This window comes from Phascolarctos cinereus, unplaced genomic scaffold (genome assembly GCF_003287225.1).
Source record: "Phascolarctos cinereus isolate Bilbo 61053 unplaced genomic scaffold, phaCin_HiC Scaffold_5;HRSCAF=322, whole genome shotgun sequence".
NCBI classification, from domain to species: domain Eukaryota; kingdom Metazoa; phylum Chordata; class Mammalia; order Diprotodontia; family Phascolarctidae; genus Phascolarctos; species Phascolarctos cinereus.
Genome location: NW_027555958.1, coordinates 294352450 through 294376457, shown reverse-complemented (window position 1 = coordinate 294376457; position 24008 = coordinate 294352450). Strand labels below are relative to the sequence as shown.

The following is a 24008-nucleotide window of genomic DNA, read 5'->3' as shown; positions in this document are numbered from 1 at the left end:
TTTGGGGGTTTGCTAAGTATTAACGAGCTGATGTCTCTAAAGCATACCATGCTATGAGGAAAGGTGCACAAAATGTGGCCACTGCACTATTAGCATTTATCACAATTATTTCTAGGCTTAATAGGATGTTCTTGCCCCAGGATGAACACATCATCAGCAGGTCTGCTATGTTCTGAAGGAAAAGACTTTTTTTTTTATTGCAATATATACCTAGGGATAGAAGGAATGGTGGTGAGGCAAAGAACACAGAAAAGTAGAGGGGGTGCAGCGGTTGAGCAAGAGTCACCAGCAGGCTTAGGTAGGGATATGTGCTTCAGCCAAGTGGAGGGGCTCGAATGGAATCACAAAGAGTAAGGGGGGCTGGGTTTGGGGGAAATCCGTTTCAGCCTCCAGTTTCAAAGCTGGACACAGCCCCATTTTGTGGCGATGAACCAAATCCAGAAATCCTGTGCTTGTCATCGGGTTCAAATGTCGCTGTCACTCTAAGGCAGTGGCATAACTAGGGCAGCACAAGCGACACAGCTGCCCTGGGTGCAGTAACAATGGGGAAGATAGGGGCCCTGGAGGGAGACACCTCCTTTTGATCCAAGTCAGGCAGGAATGCCAAGCTGAGAGGGAGACTCCCCTTGGAAAGTCTCACTAACTTCACAAGGCAAGGGGGGAGAGGAGAGGAGAGGAAGAGACCCTGGAGAAACCTGGCAGTGGAGGGGGGGAATGGCTCATCCTTCCACTGTAGGCACACTATCAGGAATGAAAGCACCCAAGACAGTTCAAAAAGGGGTGCATGGACTCCAGACCATGGCCTATAGAAAGGATACTACATTCTGTCTATACATGTCACAACACATAAGCATGCACACCCACCCACAAGGGCTCCGAGTGGAGGACATAGGTCCTAGTCTCTGAGAAATGAAGAGTGCTCATTCATGGACATTTATTGAACTAGCAAGGAACAACATGTTGTACTAGGGAGCTACAATTACCCAAAGCTCCACAGGAGCCACTTCAATGCAGATGAAGAGAGGGAAGGGGAGAAAGGAAACTTTCTTTAAAGATGCACACAAAGATGCCACTGGGACAGAATAAGGAAAAAGAGACATCAGTAAATTGGTTCCTAACTCAGGAGTAGTCAGTGTCCCCTCCAAAGGCTGTTTCTTTTATGACAATAGTGCCAACCTTTCCCCCAATCTCTCAGCCCAGCAGGCTTGCCCAACACAAGAGGAAGGAAAGAGCTCAGAGTCTGTGGGAGGGAGGGACAGGATAGAACATTGCCTTCTCCTCAGCAGCGTCCAAGACCCTGTTGCTTGGCCTCAGCATCATTAGGCCAGGCTGTCAGCCCTGGAAGTGGGTGTTTAAGGGGCTGGGGGCCTTATTAAAGCAGGAGGTGCTGAGACAACAGGTATATGATGCCAACAAAACCAGCAAACAGGCCAAGCCTCAATGGTAAAAAGTCCAGAGAATCCTCTAGCTGGGAATGCAGGTGGAGGGTCTGACGGCGAGTGGCCTCCCACTCCCCTGAGTTGTCCAGGATGTGCTGAGCCAGTTGGCGCTTCTCTTCCAGAGGCAGTTGGGCTGCAATCCGTTCCTCAGCCTCCTCTCGACTCAGCCCATTCCGCTGCATCAGCCGTGACAGCTGGGTCTGGGGGTCACTGGTGAGAGGAAGGGAAAGGGGACAGTGCTCAAATAAGAAGAAGACCCTCACCCCACTTCCACCCACTAGGGACATTTTATCTTGGAAGAAAGGCACAGAGAAATGCTTCTCAGTACATACTGGGTCCCTCTCATTCAGATACCCTGGTTCCAGTTCAACTGTAGTCCTACTATATCCTAGAGAGGATATAGCAGATCTGTGCTTCCAGGCAAGGTTAGTAGTGAATGTGGATTTGAAAACAATCTCCATTTATATTTCTTGTCCCCTTCCCCAATTCTTTAATATGCCTTTGGAAAAGAACATGTCTTAGAATGAACCCCAGGTACATGAAATGTTAGTTATGCCATGGCCCTGCAGCCCAGAATTTCAACTTAACCCTTCATAAACAGCAATCCAAGTTGGTGACATTAGCTCTCTCCTCTTGTCCCCTTAGGGTTTCTGGCCAAGTCAGTGTGACCTTTACTTAAAGGGCTGTCTCGACCAGCTAAGCCCTTTCAGTTAGCTCCCCTGAGGCCCTAGGGCTGCTGGCTGAATTCTGAATAGCTTCCTAGGGCCATCATGAAGCTTCTCCTCCCTTTGCAGATTGGTCCCAACTCCTCCCACTGCCACTCCCCGAATCCAGAAAGCTATGCAGAGCAACCAACCTGTACTGAGGATGTGGCCAGTGTGGCTAAGTTAAGGGCTATATGTGTTTGGGCAGTGGGCGGGTTTAGAGACAATTAAGGGCTTTCCACATTCAGTCAACACTGAACTACCATTTATCAAAAGCCTTCCCTGTCCAATGCACTGTGTTTGGTGCTGGAAGGAATTTTAAATGACCTCAGCTCTTGGGGTCAGCTAATTACCGGAATGTAAGGCTACCTGCTGCTCCAGTGATTTTTCTGCTAGAAATCCAAAGATCCTTTTCACACCTAGAATTTACTTTCAAGGTCCCAAGACTTATTCAGTAGGTTCCCTGTTATGCCTGAGGTGTCCCTTCCTCTCTTGAATAACTGTGAATTTGTAAGGAAGACAAGCCAGCCTAGAAAAGAAATGTGCAGTAGCCCCATTTTAGACCCTGTAATCCCACAAGTGCCTTCCCTTTCTGGGCCTTTTGTCTCCCCCAAATGTAAAATGGGCTGGCCAGTTGCATAGGAACTAGAAATGTTGTTATTTTAATACCTATTAGATTAGTGGACAACCTTGGCTGATTAAAAAAAATGGTAAAACAGCAGAGGTTAGTAGCAGCTTTTAGAGAAATTTGGACATAAAAGCTGATTCTTGCCATCTTTGCTGTGAGTCAGCCTCCAGGTCTCCTGGATTTTTCTACCAAGCCTCAATTTCTCCATTTGAAAAATGGGAAGATTTTGTCATATATTGGAATTTGGCAAGACAACCAAGGGAGGAATAAGTGGGTTAGACATATACAACAAACTCTTCTTACCCACACAATGAACTCCCCAATTATTTCATCTTACTGGCATTTCACTGCAGAACACAGCTAATAAGGTTAAGTCATGGGGTCAGTTCCTGGTGGGACGGTTTGGCTCTGCATTAATAATAGCAGCTCACATTTATATAATGCTTTACAGTTTACAAAGTACTTTGCTGACAACATTGTGAGGTAAGTAGCATGAGTATTATCATACCCATTTCACAGATAAAGAAGCAAGTCAATTGGAGACCTAGGAACTTGAAATCTGGCTCATTCTCATAGTGTTAGGGAACTGATAGTCTAGAGGGAAGATCCCATATTCAGCTATGTGATAGTTTGGATGACTTGACTATACCCTAGGATAATCACATCTTGGAGCAGCTAGGTGGTGCAGTGAATAGAACTACTTGCCTTGGAGTCAGGAGGCCCTGACTCCACTTTACGCTTACTAGCTCTGGGCAAGTCACTTAACCTGACTGCCTCACCAAAAAAAGAAAAAAAGAAAAGGATAATCACTTAGTCACTTCCTAAGATAAAAACAGGGCACAACATAAGGCAAAGGGCCACAAAGCAGGTAGTCTTGGATATTTAGTGTACTAAGGTAGCATGCCCAATACTACTTCCTATCATGTGCTTCCTATATATCCTCTCCTGGGGACCACCCTGAATCCAAAACACCTGAGAAACCAAGTGCCTCCCAAATAACTGGGGGAGGCATCCAGGAAGCATCTGAGCAGAAGACAGCCCTGGTATCTCATCTGTTCTTGCTTACTGGATCACTAGGGACCATGACTCATTCTTCCTTGACAGTTTGATCCTCCTCCACTTGCTAAGCCTGGATTTTATTTGCTTTGTCCCACTACCCCCGAGGGGTCAATGTAGAATAAATCAGCTTCACTTGCTCACTAGTACTCTCATAGTTCCTCCATGTATAGGAGCTCAACCACTATGTGACCTTGGACAAGTCCCTAAATGTCTGTGTGTCTATTGTGTCTCTCTCATTGGCAACATGGGTATAATTATCCCTGTCCTACCTTGTGTTGGGAAGATAAAATGAAAATGGACATGAAGGCAATCTGTTTTGAACACAAAAGGCTATTACAGACGACAGCTTTGCTCATCTTGGTTTAACTGCCTGTACGCCTGTAACAGCCAGCAGGGGGAGCTCTCCCCATGTACCATAAAGCCCTGAGACCCAGTGACAAAAATCAGCAAGAGTGGGACCGCCTCCCTACCAGGCTCAACTGCATAACATCAGACTGGTCAATATTCAGGGCCCAGTTCATTGGGGTCTTAACTTCTCATCTTGACAAACAGAGAACGATGTTGCCCAGGCAAATGTCCCACCACTGCCTGAGGGAATCTTTCTCTATCCCAAGATCAGCAGGCATTTTCCACTTCGGAATCCCAACTCACCAATATACCACCACTGTGTGCTTCATGAAGCGTAACATTGTTTTAGTTTCAAACAGCAAGGGAATGTCCAAGATCACATATCGGTACCCTGGGGAGAGGAAGGAAAACGCCCAAAAGAATAAGAAGAGCCAGTCATCATCCTTTCCCGCTCTAGATACCCTATTTTCTTTATTCAACTAAGTGACAAGAAAAGCACCGTGACTCAGCTGACGAGCTGGATTTTGACCTAGGAAAATGGCAAGGCCTTGGGGCCTTGTATTGGAGAATGGTTGGTTTGGTTGAAATATAAGATTAATGAAAGGAAACAAATAAAGCTGTGTGGAACCAAATGTAGAGGGCACTGAATGCTAGGCTGTGGAAATTAGACTTTATTCAGTAGGCAGCATGGAACTACCAAAGGGTTGTTTGTTTGTTTGTTTGTTTTAGATGGGAAGTGGGATGGCGCAGAAGGAAGAGAGGAGAGCAGTGACATATTGAGAGGTAGGTGCAAAGGCACTGAAATGAGGAATTATAGGCAAAGACAGAACACCGGGACTTGTGGCTACAGAGATTGAGGGGAAAGACGTGTTTATCTGCCCGAGGTAGCCAAGCTGATAGCTTAAGCAAGGCCACACTGCCTCCAATGAGACCAAGTACATGGGGTCCTTTGAAGCCAAGGCCCAGACTGGATGTTCTCTCTAAAGAGCCTGGGCCATATTTGAATATGACATCCCTTAAACATCAGTGGGACATGTCATTGGAATTCTATTCCTACGATGGCAGGCTGCAGTTACCTAGTCCCCTCATGACCAAATGGAATTTGTAAAAAGACGGACTGGAGTCAAGGGATAAAACTCTCAGCAGGGAATGGAAATTGTCTTTGCATGCAAAGTTGATTTTGGAGAGGACAAAACCAATGGCCACATTAGCACCAGGCTTTTAATCTCTCAGCCTGTTTTCTCTTTTGCAAAATGAGGATAATACCATCTGTCCTGACTCAAGTGGATCTTGTGAAGGTCAAATGAGAAAATGTTCAGTGAAAATGCTTGTGTGTCTAGTTGTTTTCAGATGTGTCTGACTCTTTGGGATCCCATTTGGGGTTTTCTTGGCAAAGACACTGAAGTGGTTTGCCATTTCCTTCTCCAGCTCATTTTATAGATGAGGAAACTAAGGCAAACATGGTTAAGGGACTTGACCAGTGTCACAGAGCTAGTAAGTGTCTGAGGCTATATTTGAACTCAAGTCTTCCTAAGTCCAGGCTCAGCACACTCTATCCACTGCACCACCTAGCTGCCCCCTAGAAAATGATTAGGAGGGGCAGCTAGGTGGCGCAGTGGAAAGAGCACCAGCCCTGAAGTCAGTTCAAATCCGGCCTCAGACCAAACTCTTGATGCTTACTAGCTGTGTGACCCTGGGCAAGTCACTTAACCCCAACTGCCAAAAAGAAAGAAAGAAAGAAAGAAAGAAAGGGAAAAAAAGAAAATGATCAGGAATCTGTAAAACATGCCACAAATATGAGGGATTATTATTACACATAAATGCTCCAGGATTATTCCCTCTTTGATTCACAGTGGAGCTGACATTCAAGATCAGTGAGCCAGGGAGGAAACCCAAGCTACCTGCTTCCCAATCACCCAGCTCTGCCGACTGAGAAGCCCAAGAGAAACACATGGGACTCCCCAAAGCAACAAAGACCAGACTGCATGAAGGGAACTGAGAATGGAGGCTGGCAGCACTGCTTACCCACGTCAGGGCCAGAGCCAACACAAGCTCCTTTTAAAACCTCTTATCTCCCTTTGCCTCTCCCTTCCGTGTGTCCTTTCCTTCGGGCTCCTCATGGGAGCCTATGGCCAGTGCTTTGGTTCGCCAGTAAAGGTCCATTCAGCTGTCACATCCCTCCTGCTTGATAAGCTCTGCAAACTATCCTGACTCTATTAAGACATTCTTCTGCCTACACAGAGACCTCCCCCAACAGCTGGTGATCTTATCTGACGTTTGATTATACCAACTTTGACAGTTGTATTTGTTACACTCATCAGGGGAAAACTGGGACTGTGGAAGCCACAGCTGTCATCCCCATTTTTCACCTTATCGAGCTGAAAAGAGCTTACTGGCTTTTATTTAAGTGAGACAGGGTGGGGTGGGGGAAGTGCAGAGAATGTTTCAGAGCCGGTGACATTATCCAATGAGTAATCTCAGAAGGAAAGCTACGCTGCCTGCCGCCTTCGAGCCCTACAGATGTACTTGTAACTGGCCTGGGAGGGAATGCAAAGGGCACAAATGAAAGGCACAGGGTTCCATTCTTGGAGCCAACGGGGGTGGGATAGTGGTAAAGGAGCACAAAGGCACAAGCATCCAGAAAGAAGACAGGAGAGGGGAGGGCTGAGACAGTGTGAGAGAGAGGACAAACAAGCCAGACTGGTAAAAGCTCATGGTCCCATTCTGAACCTGAGTCAGAGTCTTTACACTGTCAGCAAAGACCCCCAGAGAGACAGAAAGAAAGATGAGGAAAGAAGGAACATTTCCTGGCTTTGTAAAGGAGAAGCAGGCAAAGTAGCAAGGAAAAGATCTTGGCTACACACACTACTTGGAGGCCAGAAATAGGCTGGAGAAATCCTGCTTCCCGATCTAATGTTCTAAATATAATGCTTCTCTTAGTAGTTGTGGCCACTTCCACAAGGGAATTTTAAAGATTGCCCTTCAGGAGTTTGGGGAAAAGGGGGGGGGAGAAATTAAAAATGTATTAGTTCTGAGAGTGACAGCTATGGTGTATGTGTCAGAGAATAAAGGCTACATTTTCCCTATTGCTGCTGCTATACTTCAGTTCTTTGAGATGTGGGAACTTTGGTGCATTTTTTGAAAGGATACTAACCTAAGCAATAGCCAAATGACTCCTACTCTCTAACCTTTTCAAACCACTTTCTTCTTCCATTATTTCCAGTCTTAGAAGCCAGGCAGCCCAGAGGAGTGCATCTGGAATCAAGAGCTACCTGGGTCCAAAACTTGCCTCCAAAATGTAAATTGTATGACCTTGGGTAAGTTGTAACTTCTCTGAATCTCAGTTTCCTCATTTCTAAAATGGAGATAAGATACCTGTAGTACTAACCTTCGAAGGGTGTTTTGAGACTCAAAAGACATATTTTATAAACCTTCAAGTCTTCTTAAAATGTCAGTGATTTTTTTGCAGCAAATCATCTTGTTGTGTGTCCCTCCATATGTCTGGCTCACTCTCACCTGAAAACCTTTCCAGGCTAGCCTCCCCTAGTTGGACCATCTCTGAGAACTCCTTCATCCCTTTTTCTTTGTTTTAGCTCCAGCTGAAGACTCATTTCCTCCAGAAAACCTTCACTGAAAATGCTCCCTCTGATTGTCCCATTCTATTCTTTATTCCCTTGAACACTAGTTACTCCTCATAATTATATTTATTAGTCCTTATGTATGTATTCTTCTATAACTTTCACGAATGACTGCATTGTCTCCATTTGTTCTGGGGGCTAGTTACTTCAGATACTTCTAGCATGATGCTACCAAGGTCAAGGTTACCTATTTCCCAATGGGGAAAAATTCCTATTTCACAGGTAGCACCTTTAAACCATAGATTAGCCATCTTGCAAAAATGAATACCACATGTTAGGAAGAGAATTTGAAGAGAGTGAATTATAATTCAATATAATACATTCTCACTACCAGGGAGAAAAGTCAGCTACAAGTCCACCTCCCCTAGACTGAATCAAAAGCATTATCATGTAAAGTTTCAAGTTCCTCAGTGGTGAGGACAATATGTCTTCTATTCCACATGTATCCTTCCTTCTCGTGGGGCCTAGAATAGAATTCTGTACTAAGTATCAAATAAATGTTTTGATTGATTGGCCTTACTGTCCAACTCTCCACCATCACTCTCTCCTTGTTACCATAACCGACTTGTTACAAAGGTAAGAAGGACAAAGGCTGTTGTCCCAATAGTCATCAGGGAAGTCCCAGAATTCAAAATGGAAACATCACACCTCAGCCTCCCTCCTTGCCCCCCCAGTCTCCAGCCTCTGGCATCTCACCCTGAACCAAGTACTTCAGGATCTGCTTCAGCATCTCCTTACGAATGTCTGGATGGGTGATGGCATTCAGCAGTTTCCGCTTCTCAGAATGGCGGAAGATGATGCTTCCCAAAGCCTGGCGGTTGATCTCACCATTCTCTAGCAGGATCTCACGTCCAAAGGCTTGCACAATACGATGGTAGGCAGGGTAGCCTGGTTTTACCACTGGCAAGGGAGGGGAAAAGAGGTAAGCACAGGACTAGACCCTGAAAGATATAATCCCACTGCAGTTAAAAAGTCTCCAGGCAAGAATGGTGATGTAATCTGATAGATAGTGTACTTTGATGTGGGGCTTGAATATCCTAAAGGAAGAGGTATAGTTTACCTTTTTACTTGTAAAAAAATAAAGATGCAGAATTAGAGGACTAAGGAGAGTAAATAATTCCTTATCTCAGAAACGGGTTCCAAAAGAAAAAGTATTTTTAAAAGAGAGGACAGTGATAGCAGCAGAAAAAGAGAAAAGGAAATTAGAATAAAGTATCAACTCTGCCACCTATTGGGCCTAAAAGAATAGCAGGAACACCCTCAACTCCTTCTGGGCAACTAAAAGAAAGAGAGAGGGGAAAAGGTTGTTAAAAGTATTTGGGGACATGGAAGAAGAGGAGATGTCTATTGTTTCCTGCCTATTATACTATAAGCCCCCCCCCCCCCCCCCCCCGAGTGCAGGACGTCTCTCTCTGAACAAAGGAACAGCTTAATGTTTGTTGAATTGAATCCCCTCCTTTCCCATCCTCCAACTCACCCTGGTGGGCAATGGCATCTGCATCGATCACAGCACAGCCCAGATCCCTGAACACCTGAACTACTGAGCTCTTTCCTGAGGCAATGCCCCCTGACAGGCCCACCAGGAACATCCTGCCTCAGCAAGACTTGGTCAGCTCAGCCAGCCCAACAGGAGAGGGGGCAGGGAATCCCTAGGTAACAAAACAAACACAGATGATTAAGACTGGAATTCAGGAAAGAGTGCAACTGTTCCAATAAAGCATGTTTTTGTCTGTCATGGGGAAGGGATACAGTGTGAACTGAAAGATATAGTCTCTGCCTTTGAGGAATTTATAGTCTGAGGAAGCTCAAGGAGGGAGGATAGAACACATCTACATGAAAGGAATGAAGGGGCAGCTAGGTGGCACAGTGGATAGAGCACTGACCAGCCCTGGAGTCAGGAGGACCTGAGTTCAAATCTGGCCTCAAATACTTGACAACTAGCTGTGTGACCCTAGGCAAGTCACTTAACTCCAATTGCCTCACCAAAAAAAAAAAAAGGAATGAAAAACACTCTTACTAAGAAACTTCAATAAGCACAAATGCCATTTATTTCATACAGTTTACTTCAGGTCTTATACTGTACTTCCCATCATATTCTATTCTGCATTATGATGATTTATAGTCATTGCATATTTAAAGTGTCCTATCCTACTTGCTAGGGCAGCTAGGTTGCGCCATAGTGCACAGAGTGCCAGTCCTTGGATCAGGAAGACTCATCTTGAGTTCAAATCTGAACTCAAGACACTTACTAGCTGTGTGACCCTGGGCAAGTCACTTAACCCTGTTTGCCTCCGTTTCTTCATCTGTAAAATGAGCTGGAGAAGGCAATGGCAAACCATTCCTGTATCTTTGCCAAGAAAACCACAAATGGGGTCACAAAGAGTCAGGACACGGCTGCAACAACCGAACAGCAACAATCCTACATGTTACACTGTAAGCTCTATGATGGCAAATTATTCACTAGAATGTCAGCTTCTCAAGGACAGGGGTTGTTTTTGCCTTTCTTTGTATTCCCTGTTCTTACTACAGTACCTGCCAAGTAGTAAATGCTTAATAAATGTTCATTCAACCAACCACTTTAATAAATGGTGCCTACAGTGTAGCAACACTAGGGGAGACACTGAGATAATTTAGACACAGCCCCTGTCTTCATGGAGTTTATATACCTGCACAGTATTACATAAATGTGTAAGTACTGAAAGTATCTGAACAAGGTCAAGTAGGGTTAATTAAGAAATACTTCCCTTGTAATAGATACAAGTTTTATTGAGTCAGGTTTCAAATGAGGAATACAGATTGGCAGCTGCATATGAAGAGCTCAAGGTACGTGCAGGATGCAATCTTTCATTCTTATAAACCATTTTTTGAGAAGCAAGGTGGTTTGGTGGTTTGAGAGCTCACCCTAGAGTCAGAAAGACGAGAGTTCAATTCCCACCTGTGACACATGCTGGCTATATGACCTTGGGCAAGTCACCTAACCTTTCATTGCCAGAGACAACTCTCTAGGACGCCATTACAGAGAAAATGATGATCTGTATTGATAGAGGGAGTTCCACAGCAGAAGTTGCCATAGATAAAATTAAGGATGTGATTTAAAAATGTAAGCTCCCTCTGTCTAAAGGAGAAAAATAGGTCACCTGACATTTTCCAGACTAAGAAACTGAGGCTCACTGAAAGGAAAAAGCATGCCTGTAAGCATACAAAAAAAATCACTAAAGACCTTAAAAATTCACTCTAGGTGCCCAGGTACTCAACTCAGTCCAGCCCTCTAGCCAGAAATTCTCTAAGGCTTCCTCCCAGGAAGATGGCAAAGCAATCCCACAATTCAGGCTTATAATGGACTCAAGGCTGAGTGAGTTTAGTCTGTCTGAGATAAATAATCCTTCCTTTCTTGTCTAGGAGTCGTCCAGATGGGGAGCTCAGAAGCAAACAGCAGCTTATGCTCAGCTGCCACTAAGCCTGCTGGAGCAAGGGTTTTTGCCAAGAAGAAATTCTAGGGCAAAGAGGGGCTGAGGAAGAAGCAAAAGGGGTCTTCATGGGAGGTTCTAGCTAAGCCAAGGCATCAATGTGAGTGATTTTGGGGGGTTGGAGGTGAGGAGAAGCTGAGTAGTGGCATTTACTATCTTACAACCACTAGTTATCAGTCATCAACAGGCATTTATTAAAGGCTATGTGCCAGCCACAGGGTGAAGTGCTAGGCAGCAAACACAAGGATAGTACCTGCTCTTAAGGAGTTTACATCCTAATGGTGGAATATGACATGGGGGGAGGGGAACCCACTGAGTTCTCTATTGGTGGCAAAGTAGTAAAGCCTGGAATCAGAAGCAGAGCCAGGAGAGGAATGGAAGGATGGCCAGCCAGGGTCCTTTCCTCAAAATGGAGTTTCCAGGAGGAATCTACCAAAGAGAAGTGGTGAGTTACAATGTAATTCACCTGTACATGGTAGCACATTTTTCCTGCATGTATTCTTCATGCTTTTTTGTTTTCACAGATGTGTCCTTTCTCTTCTCACATATGCAGGCTTCCTGAGGAATGACAGGATCACAGAGTCTTAAAAGAACCTTGGTGCTTATCAAGTCCATTTTACATATGAAGTTACTGAGGTCTAGAAAGGTTTGCTGTTCAGTCATGTCCAACTCTTTGTGATGCCTTTTTGCAAATTTTTCTTAGCAAAGATACTGGACTGGTTTGCCATTTCCTTCTCCATCTCATTTTACAGATGAGGAAACTGAGGCAACAGGGTTAAGTGACTTGCCCGGGGTCACACAGCTAGCCAGAGACCAGATTAAAGAGGGAGAAAAAAAAAGGAGGAACAGAGGTTCTAGGTCTTCCCCTAGAATCCAGGAGAAGGCTCTGTGACGCAGAAGGGGTACTAAAGACAGAAATGTTTGTGCTTATAAATGAATCTACTATATAACCTATGACAAGGATGAAGTTGTTGTTGTTTTTCTGTTAATGAAGGTCAGTGACCCACAGGGATAAAAGATTAATATAAGGTAACCCCATCAAAGATTTAAAAACATGGCCATTCATGAAACCTTCTCATCTCATTTTCAGATAAAAAACCCTGACTAGGATTCATACTCTAAAAAGTAATGGGGAAGTGAGGAAGCAAACAAGCATTTATTTAGCACCTACTATGTGTCAGATACTGTGCTAAATGCTTTTCAAATATTCTCACATTTGATCCTCACAACAACCCTGGGAGAGGGAGGTAGATACTAATATTATCCCCATTTTAGAGGTAAGGAAACTGAGGCAGACAAAGGTTACATGATTTATCCAAGATCACACAGCTAGTAAGGGTCTTTGGCCAGATTTGAACTCTGGTCTTCCTTACTTTAGGCCTAACATACCACCTACCCGCCTATAGGAAAAGGGATGACACATCCCATTTTAGAAAAAACTATTTTTTTCCTCCAGACCCAGTGTTCTTTTATGATTTCACTGCTAAAGCAATGTTGCATTTTTGTAGCTAATAGAACAAATGGAGATACCATTTCTGGGCATTCTAGGTCCAAATTAAGCTGAGAGGTAGTTGTTCCATATTCTTGTCATCTAGAATCAGGGCTCAAATATCTGTGTGGATTGAAGGGAACAGTAGGACACATAATCCCCAAACAGTTGTTAATCTAAAACCATTTCTTACAGACCTTCAAATTTGTCATATGACTACTTTTTTTTGCAGCAGCAGCAAATTTACCATACTAATTATGATTATGTTAGCTGATACTGAAATTAATTTTCTTCCCCTAAGGACACATCAAGTGATGGAGGAAGAAACAACCCAAATATGTGCTAGGGAAAGCCAATTTAGAATTTTAAAGTTTGTTATGGAAAATTCACACAGATAATTGACAACTGACTGGACACTATGAAGAATTACCCTCCCCTCAAAGAATTTGTCGTCTAAAATGGTAAGCCAAAATCAAAGGACTCATTGGTTCTGTATTTTGCAATTGTAATCATTTTTTCTCTAATGGGGTCACCTGAGACAACTTCCACATTACAAATAGAAGAGATATGAGAATTTCATTCAAACGAGCCTGAAACATAAAAACAATTGGCATTTACATAGCATTTTACATATATTATCTCATTTGCTCCTCACAATAACTTTCTGAGGTTACTGCTAACATTATCCTCATTTTACAGATGAGAAAACTAAGACTTAGAGAAGTTAAGTGACTTGTTTAGGTCATAGTTGTGTCTGAGGTAGGATCTGGATTCCAATCTTCCTGATGCAAGTCCAGTACTCTATCCACTGCATCACCTAGCTAGTGGACAACCCAACAATATACATTATAATCCAAGCTCTTTGTTCCCATTCTATGCCTATTTCTCTTGAAGTAAAATGGATATATTTTCGTCTGCTCAGCATCATCAAGCAGCATGCCTTTTTTTTTTAAGCGGTGACATTAACTAAGGGAGTTTGGATGGAGCCCTGGTACTCACAGGATACACCCTATTTATTGCCAACCTTAGAGACACAGAATCAGCCAATTTTATAGCTTGCAGAGACCTTAAACACGGTTAGTTCCAAACCTTTTTTTTTGACAGATGAGGTAGAAGCACAGAAAAATTAGGGAACTTGTCGAAGGTCACCCAGTGTAATAGCCTTCTTCCTAACCTACTTAACGTGACAAACCTGGGCTATGTCCCTTCTCTGCTCTTCTCAGGACATCCAAAGACCACAAGTTCATTTTAACATTAATCTAATTGAAATCATAGTTAGGAAGATAAATCTGCTGGGGAGGGAAACAATAATACACTCCAAAGGCAAAAAGAAATGATCTGGTTCTCTTGAATATCATACCATTACCACCACCTCCCCCCTTCATGGAGAGGAGAGGGTTAACTCTGGACAGAATCACAAAGAGCAATGCAGCCAGGATACAGTGCTAGGAAACCCAAGTTCTAGCCTCAGGTTTATCTCTGGCAAATCATTTCATCTGTCTGTGTTTGTCTGTGAAAACAAAGCACAGCTGTTCTCTCTGCAGAAAGCCAGGAGCATGAAAAATACAAGGATGGGATGGCTTTGGGCTCCTTGGCTTAAAGGTTAAGGAGTACACTATAACTAATTGTACAAACATTCATAGAGCCCTTTTGCGTATGGAGACATAAGAAAACATGGTTCCATCAAGAAACTTGTAGTCTAGGGGCAGCTAGGTGGCGCAGCAGATAGAGCACTGGCCCTGAAGTCAGGAGGGCTTGAGTTCAAATCCACCCTCAGACCAAACACTTGACATTTACTAGCTGTGTGACCCTGGGCAAGTCACTTAACCCTAATTACCTAAAAAAGAAACTTGTAGTCTAGTTAGGGAGACAGGATAGAAAAATGAAAAAAAAAATGGACAACTTATATGCCAGTAGATGGATGAGAAGTACAAACTTCAGAACTAGATACTGAGGAGTCTCTTCCTCCCCAGGTGGCTGCTCAAATACAGGTTCTAGGAAGATGGACTAGTGGAGAAGTACTTACAATCCTTCCATTGCTAGAAGATGAGGGATGACCCCTCTTAAGGCTCTTTCCAACTCTAGTCTTCTGAGTCTTTTACTTATTGCTATAAAGTGTCATGTGTGGGGCATTCTGGAAGACCACAAGTACTCCTTCTGGGCATGAACCAAGTCTATACTTCTTTTCTACTACCCCTACAAAGCAAAACACTGAATGAGTGGCCAATTTTTAGGAGCTTCTTTCCCCAGGACAATCAACTGCATCCAGTTAGTTAAACTCCATAGGTAGTAATCATAGAATCAAAGAATTTGAGCTGAAAGAAAATTTTAAGCTCATTCATCCAGTCCCACCACTTAACAGAGGAAGCAGAAAAGCTAGAAGAACTCCTTGCCCAAGGTTACATTCAGGGGTGTGCAGAAGCTAGCTTGAATTGGCCCAGGAGAGCACATTGCTAAACATCAACATCTCTAAAACCTTCAAAAGCTACAAAATCAGGACTTGATTTACTGTTTTGTTGATTGTCTAGACTTAAGAATTAATTATGAATAAAACGTTAACAATGCAGATTAAAGTTCAAAGGCCTTTATGACCATATTCTCCCCCACCACCACCCACACACCAGAAAGCTGGCTGTTAAATATTTACCAGAACACCCCTGGACATTGTAGTGTAGTGGGTGGAGGAACCAGGATTACAATCCACATATTAATCCCAGTTCAGGGTTCTTTCTACTATATAGTACAAGTTAGAACCTATTAAATATGCAAACTGAGGAATGAATTGGTAATTAGTCCCAGATGATTTAATCACTGGCCACAGAAAAGACACTGGGGGATCAGTTCACAGTTATAATTACATCCAATTCTTTCTTTTTTGGAATTCTCAGTCTAAGCTCTCTTCCAAAATAAGCTTCTTTCAAATCACAGTTCTAGGGTCACCTCGCAAATAAAACAGCCTCTTTCTTGGAGTTACCTCCCACATTGTCTTCTTTCCTGGATTAAGTTTCTTTACAGTTTTTAGATTACAAATTTAGAAGAAGAGAGAGCTCTATATGAAGCCTTTCCTGATCGTTCTGTTAATGCCTTCTTCTTCCAAAACAATTATCTTGGATTTTTTTTAACACATTAAATTTAACACACATATAAGTGTGAGTTGTCTCCTCCAACAGAAGATCCTTGGGGGCAAGGATCACACTCATTTTTATCTTTGTGCCCCTAGCACCAAGTGTACATGCAGTAGGTACTTAACAAAGTCGTGCTGGTTGATGGGTTAGACCATCTGCACAAGAGGACAAGCAAATCTCCTTGATGTCCAAAACCCCCACAAATTTCCACATCAAAGGAATCCAAGTCCGAACAAGGAGGAACATCACACATGGGGAAAGGGGAGGAAGGGCTGTAAACCTGAACTAGCAGTAGCTGAGGGAAAAAAAGAATAACAGCAGCCTCACAGAGGCAGCATGACACAGTGGATACAGTGCTAGATTTGGAGATGACAAGACCTGGCTTCAAATCCCACCTCTGGTACTTTCTAGGTGCATGATGCCAGTCAAGTCAGTCAGTCAGTAAGCATTTTTTAAGCCCTTACTATATTCTAGGCACTCTCAAAGCTCTGAGGAAGAAAGGCAAAAACACTGTCCTTGTCCTCACAGAGCACACATTCTGATGGCGGAGATAACATGCCATAAACTATGTATGTACAAGATACATACAAAGTAGGTGAAAGTAGTCTCAAAAGGAATACACCAGCAGTGGATCAGAACACAATCCAGGCCTGGGATACAGTCAGTGAAAAGACACAGAGTCTGGAGATGGAAAAGCAAGTAGGCCAGCATAGCAGGATAATTAATAGTGGATGACCAGGGGAGTCAAGTAGAGGACTTGAAAGGTAGGAAGGGGCCAGTCTGTGAAGAGGTTTAAATGCTGAACAGTACATTTTGTATTTGTTTTGGAGGTAATCAGAAGTCACTGGAGTTTACTGAGAAGGGAGGTGGCATGGTGAGACCCTAGGAAAATCACTTTGGTAGTTGAGTAGAAGATATACTAAGAGTTCAAAGAGAGTTGAGGTAGGGAGACAACCAAAAGGCTACTGCAATAGTTCAAGCACCAGAGGGACAGGTGTGTAAGTAGAGAGAAAGGGATTTATCTGAGAAATATTGTGAAGGTAGAAATGATAAGACATGATTAACAGTTGGGCACATGGGGTGAGTGCAAGTGAGAAGTTTGAGTACTAAAGTGGGTGCTAGCCTGGATCAGCTGGAGGATAGCAGTGCCCTCAAAAATAACAGGAAAGTTGTGAAGACAGGATGATTTTGAGGAAAAAGTCATGAGAGTCAGCTTCCTCACCTCCAAAGTAAGGGGTTTGCACTAGATGGTCTTGAAGGTCCTTTCCAATTCTATGATCCCGTGAAAGTCTCTAAGTATGTGATCATACTGTGTATGTTCCCTCAGACCAGGGGGTTACTAATGTGTAGGAGAAGTCTGTCAAAGGGATACAGACTATATTTGGTGAATTACTGTATTCAACTGGTGAAATATCATACTACTGAAATAGTATTGCTGGTGAAAAATTTTGTGGATTGAAGAAAGAACAAAGGTGAAGTGGTTGGTGCAGGGTAGAAAAAGGAGAAGCTTTATAGCACATCTGAAAGAGGCAGCTGCAAAAATAATTTCTGCTGATCAAAGCCAAATGAATAAGGTTTGGATATGAAAACTTTTTCATATGAAAAGGGGGGGGGAATCAGCAACAATGATCCAGTGAAAGATGAGTTAATTGACTGCTAAAATAACTAGAAACTCCAAACTGATTTCTAACCAATTCAGTGATAAAGTTTTTGGTGTATCCTTGGAGAAGCACATATCATTCTTACTTAATGTGTTCACAAAAGATTTTTATTTATAACAACTTATCTCAGTCCTCAATCAAATCCAAAGCAAGAAACTGGAGAGTGAACATATTTGGATAGCTTTTTTCAAAAACCACACCAAGAATAAAATTGTCAGTTGACAGGAAACAGAATCAAGGGTCTTTTAATTCATTTGACTATTCTAATGAATTCTTAACAACTTTATGATACTAAAAAAAAAGGCTTATGTACCAAATAAAGTTTTTTTCATAGAACGTTAATCTGTTTCATATGTATATGGGCAATTGGGAAGATTTACAAAAAGCCAAGGGATAAAGGACCCCAAAAATATTGAGAACCCCTGTCCAAGATAATATGCTTTTGGGGGGCAGGGTAAGGGTGAAAATAGTACCACTTTGCAAACTGTGGGCTACCTCATAGGTCCAAGTGTCTAAACATACAGAGGATTAATCCAGTGGTCCTAACTCCATCAAGACAGGGATGGCTTTTTGTTGGGGGACAAAGATCAAGAAGCAAAGTCACATAGAAAACTGGGACAAACCTTGGGCTAGAACCAAGGGCATCTACTTTTCAGCCTGGCTAATTCTCTACATAAGCACGTGCCAACGGTAAGACTCTCACACTGAAATTGTTAAAAAACATTCCATAAATGGATCTGTTGAGAACATGAAACTGAGATTTGAAAGGAGAAAGCCCTTCCAATCCTCCATTCCCTACAGAAAAGCTTAGAACTCAGGGGAGAAACCAAGTCTCTGGTTTCTCATTTTACCCTGCATAGAGGCAAAAGACTGTTTACACAAAGCCAGGGGCCCTCTTCTTCATTAACCTGCATCTCTAATGCAGCACATTCCCCCTCTTTCATCTGGCTCCCTGGACTTCATGCGGTGCATGCACACAAGCCAGAAGCTTTCCCCTCTCACTGCTTACCAAAGGGAATGTATATATTTTGCTCCAGTGATCAATATAATCATTCAGGAAAACGAGTCATTCCCTGCCTTGGGACCCAATTATTTTCTCATGGAACCAACAGTTGCAAAAATATATTGTTTTACAGTTAACTGTTAAGTACTATTTTTATATACAGCTTCCTCATTCCTAATCTTTCATTATGGGGGAGAAGCAGCTATTTAAACCAGTGAGTGATCTCAATCCTCACTCAGCCTATTAAGCAGCCTGCACTATTCACTCCTCTCCAATCTGCCAATTACTGGCCTCCAGAGTGAAGAGATGTTGATGAGTCAGTGGGTGCTGCCACTCCCTTCTAAGTAGCACATGAGGCTGCCATCTCTTAGTTTTATCTGAAGGCTAGCAGTGCCACTGGGAGGAAGGAAGTGGATGTGAAACAAGAGTCTTTTCTTTGTTCAAAGCACCTTCTGGACATCACCACCTTCACTCCTGGAAGACAGAAACATGGGAGAATTAATCCTAGTCCCCAGGCAGAAAAGATGGAAACCAAAGTTCATTTTAGGGAAGATACATTTTCATTCAGTGGTCAACAGAGAAAAAGAACCCAGGAGTTCTAACACCGAGTTCTATACTCTGAGGAGATCATCCCAAATGCCACTGGGTAGCTACTAATGTTTTTAGCCAATAAAAAAAAAAGGCTCCTGAAATTTTCTGGGTTCTATCCATACTGCTTATAGTTTCACATTCATACCTTCTTGCCTTCTTTCATCTCTGCTTACCCAACCAACCCCTTAGGTGTCAGGAATTTTCAAGAGAGAATAAGAAGCATAATAGAATCAAACTCTATACTGAGAGACAGTTGGATCACAATAATTGGGGTAAGTGACCAGCAGTCTTGAGATCTGAATTATGTTTCTAGCTCAGTAGAAGCTCCTGAGTAAATCCATTGCTCTTAGCTGGGGGGAAAGACAGATACAGATCTATTTCTATCTTTGAAACTCCCTTACTCAGACTGAGATGTCTTATAGCACCTCTCTTTTGCCAGCCAACAACCCCTAGACCATGCTTCCTTCCAGCTATTCACCCTATGCCCTGATTTAGAGTCAGTGAGGAGGCCAGGGGGTATTCAAGAGGTGCCTGTCAGGTCAAAGTCCTGTAGCTCTAGGAACTGTCTTGGGAATTTAAAACCCTTCACAACCTGGCCGCAGCCTACTTTTCCAGCTTTATTACACATTATACTCCCCTCCACAGATCCTTTAGTACAACAAAAATACACTCTTTGCTGCTCCTCACATAAAACATTCTATCTCATAATTCCTTATCTTTGCATAGACTGAACACCATGGAATGCACTCTGTCCTCATCCCTAAGAATCTCTAGCTTCCTTCCAAGTTTAGCTTATACTTCCTACACAAAGCCTTTAAAAATACATTTTATTTTCTATTGCAAACTTACAGAGCCACAAACGTTTGAAGATACAACCAATGGAAGAGCACTATATATGAAACTGCAAACTAGTTACATAGTTTAAAAAACATATACTCAATGCAAAATAGTAACAATAAAATTACCTTGATCCTTTGTATATCTTTTTCTCCGTGTATTTTTTTATGCTTCTTTGACCCCACAAGACCTTCTCCTGATTCCACTAGGGGTTACTGCCTCCCAATTTCCAAAACAAGCTTGTATTTTGTATATATTTACGTATGTTAGATTTTGTGCGCTCCCCTCCCCAATAAGAAATGGACTCCTTGAGGAGAAACTCCCCTACTCAGACTGAGCTGTCTTAACTAATGAGTCAATGAGCACAAACTCATATAGCACCTCTCTTTTGCCAGCCAACAACCACTAGACCCTGCTTCCTTCCAGCTATCCACCCTGTGCCCTAAAGTATACTACCTGCTACCTGCTCTGTGAACTGTAATCAAAATAATACTGCCAATGCTTCCAGAGCAGTCAAGTTGATCAACTTCCCTTTTACTCCATTTACCATCCCTGTGGCTTTCTAGGCCAAAATACCCTTCCCTGGCCACTACTCCCCTAGACATGTTATCCTCCCACTTGAACGTAAGCTCTTTGAGGGTAAAGACTCAATTTTGTATTAGTAATTACTTAATACAAGTTTTTCATTCATTCAACAAATCTTCACATGGCACATTCTATAGTCCTCTACAGTCCTTATTCTGGTCTCCCTCTTTATGTTAGCTTGTCTATGTGTTTTCTAAAACATGGCACCCAGAACTAAACTCAGATGTGGCCTGACCAGATCAAAGTATATTGCTTTCCTTCTGAGCTCATTATGCCTTTTTTCTTCTTAAAGGCAACTTAGCATCACATTAACTTGTTTGGCTTCTATGTCAAATTGACTCCTGAAAAGCTTGCCATCCAGTAAACACTCCAGAATTTTTCCCATAGGAATTGTTGTCTAGACATGTCTCCCCCAATCTGTACTTGTGAAGTTGACTTGCCGAACCCAAATCAAAATCTTACTCCGTGCAGCACATCACTCTACTCTGATGAGTTCTTTTTTGATCCAGACTGTTATACAACATACTAGTTATCTCTCCAAGTGTCATGTTATTCTGTAAATTTGACAAGTATGTCTTCTCTGCCTTCCAGTCAGATAAAAATATTGAATAGCAAAGGGCCAAGGACAGATCCTTGGGGCAACTCCCTCTAAGTCAAGGTTTCTGAACCTTTTCTGTATTATGGTAAGGCCTATGTACCTCTTCCCAGAATAATATTTTTAAATGCACAAACTAAAATAAAAATGCACAGGACCACAAGGGAAACCAATTATAATGAACTTTAGCTGTTGTTGCTTCCTTAAACCACAAGTTTCAGGAAACCTGTTCTAAACTGACATCAATCCTGCAGGTCCAGTTATTATACTGGTTCCAAATTCACACAAATGGATTGTCAGCCCATATTTCTGCATAGTGAAAAAGTGTCATTCATTACAGTTTACTTCGTATCATGAGAAGCAGTATGGCACAGCCAATAGTGCTGAACTTGAAATGAGAGAGAAAAGGGATCAAATCCTGCTTCTGATACATTGTTGTGTGGACATCATATAGATTTTATACTAGACTAAAAGCTCCTGGAGAGCAGGACCTATGTCATAGTAATCTTAATAGCCCACTCAGTGACTAGCATGGGGTCTTGAACTACTTAGTAGATGTTCAAATGAATTATGTTGCTAGTAGAGAGAAGGGAGGGTGGGGAGTAGAGTGTGGAGTTACTGCACTCAATTGAAATCTTGCAAACTAAGTTGTCCGGGACATCACCTGAGTAGGAGTTAATAATTACCTCTTACTTCCAATCTGTTCAAGATGGAACCGTTCCCTGCCAAAAAAGAAAATGGTCTCCACGATAGTAAAGGTATTCAACTGCAATCTATATTTTCAGTAAATTCACTAGGGATAGTGGCATTGGGGAAAACCAGAAAAGAGTTAATGAAGTTGGTTGGCATAACAGTCAGGCTGGCTTCTTCTTAAAGTCACTTTCTCTGAGAGGAGCACCAGGAAGACTAATTTAAAGTTAGTTTAAAAAAAAGTATAAGGGGAGTTCAAAGCATCGACAACACTATATGGCCATCTGGCAGTTTAAACTGACAAAGATTGTACAAGATCACAAAGATTGCAGAAGAATTTGGGAGAAGCAAATCCCCTTTCAAGTCTCTGTTCTCTTACAGATGAGAAAAAGTTTGAACACACCTAACTCGATCCAAATCCAAAGTTTCTCCAGACTAGGCCACTATAACGTGACTCAGAAGGGGCTGAAGGCACTGAGGGAGATTTCATTGTAAGATCAGTAAGAACAGACATCTATTTGCACATCACCTACTCAGAAAAGCTAAAAAACCTCTGCATCATTTTTATTTTGCTGCATCCCTCGAAGGGGGCACCATCCCAAGTTCACAGATGAGTCAACTAAAGCACTAACTTCTGACATACCTAATCCCTTCTCCAGTTTGACGATTGGGGGTATTTTTACCCTCTTTCCCAACCTAAAAAAAAAAAAAGCTGACGGACAGACTCCACCCAAGCATTTACCAATCGGTTGACTAGGGTAAGCACTACTTAGGTGCCAATCACTGAAGGACGTAGAAGTTAAACAGATACTGCCCTCAAAGAACTTTGCTACTGGGGGAGTACTTTGATGAGCCTCAACCACCTTATTTGGGGCTTTTCTGAGCAAAAAAATAAAGTCTCGAGGCTCACCTGTTCCTCACCTAGAGCTTTAACACGTGTTCGGGGGTGGGGGGCGGGGAGGAGGAAAGGCTGACTTATTTTGAGGTGTCGTTTAACCTAACTCCCGTCCCCTCCACCCAGCTGGGTCACAACCCCCAAAAGGCCTGAGCCCTTTAAAGGTCCTTTAGAAATCAGGGGCTTCGGGGCAGCGCTCACTTGGCTGAAAACCGCCTTCTCTCCTGGTAAAACTAAAGAGCCACGCTTGAGAGGGCCCGTCCGGAAGCCTCCTTCCTGCCCCGAGCTGGTCCTCCGCCGGACGGGGTGGCGCGGGGCAGTGGTCCCGGCTCCGTCCCTCGCTTCCAGCTCCTGGGGCCCAGGGAGGGGACGGCTGGCCACCTGCTCGCCTACCTGGCCTCGGGGGCCCGCGGAGGAAGAACGAGGCGAGACCGCGCGGCTCTAACTGGGGGGAGCGGGGAGAGGTCCGGCTCCCGGCCGTGGCGTCACGCGCCACGCCACCGTCACCTGCCCAGTCACCGTGCGCGCCCCTAGCCACGGGCGGCCGAGATCAAGGGGCACGGTCACGGGTGACCGCGCGGTCACCGCCCGCCCTGCTGCGGAAGCCTGGGATGGGACGACAAAGCAGGAGAGGAGCTCCGGCCGGAGGGACTCCCGAGGTTCACCTCCACCTGCGGGCCCGGCCCCACCTTTTCCCTATCTCTCCTTTCCCTTCAAACAGCTGCCTCTCACGGCCTCACCGACCCAGCAACAGGCAGCACCACCATTGGTCAGCTTGGGGCGAGCCGGGCCAGTGATCCAATCATGGCCGTGCTTATTGGGAGATCTCGCCCAGGGCCCGAAGCTGGAACGAGGAGGGGCGTGACTTCTCCCCTCTCCTCCTAGGGTCTGAGCTAGGGATAAAGTAGAGGGTGAAAGAAGTAGATGGAAGAAAATGAGTGGGAGAATCCGTCAAACGAGTTTTCTTTGAGTGCCCAGCCTACCCCAACGGAGGATGGAGTCTCGGCCCCTCCAGTAGCTTATCTTCTAGTTGCAAAAATAAGAGTGATGCACGTTTACCAATTACAGGACGATGCAGAGCTAATTATGAAATAATCGTAAACTAGAATGTAGGGCAAGTTTCTAATTCAGAAACTTAGGCCCTCCGCCTCTTTCTCCTAGCAAGTAAATTTAGCAACTCTGTTGCTTAGGAAAAGTTCTTTTAGAGCCTTGAGAGTTGGGATACAGGAGCTGCAACATACTATCTATGTTGGG

The 24008-nt window shown here is 43.5% G+C and overlaps 1 protein-coding gene across 3 annotated transcripts; it reads right to left on the bottom strand.

Annotated features, from left to right (window-relative positions):
• Positions 1-917: 917 nt before the first annotated feature.
• Positions 918-23468, bottom strand: DCAKD (dephospho-CoA kinase domain containing). 3 transcript variants are annotated; one of them, XM_078155961.1, is made up of 6 exons: positions 22956-23468; positions 14799-14968; positions 9294-9465; positions 8513-8716; positions 4482-4569; positions 918-1649 (listed from the first exon to the last, which is right to left on the bottom strand). In XM_078155961.1, the coding sequence occupies exons 3-6, from the start codon at positions 9403-9405 to the stop codon at positions 1373-1375; spliced, it is 681 nt and encodes a 226-aa protein (XP_078012087.1). In that variant the 5' UTR covers positions 9406-9465; positions 14799-14968; positions 22956-23468; the 3' UTR covers positions 918-1372. The 3 variants fall into 3 exon arrangements, with proteins under 3 accessions (XP_078012087.1, XP_020853234.1, XP_020853236.1); XM_020997575.2 differs by lacking the exon at positions 14799-14968; XM_020997577.2 differs by lacking the exon at positions 14799-14968 and having other exon boundaries at positions 23148-23468.
• Positions 23469-24008: the final 540 nt, after the last annotated feature.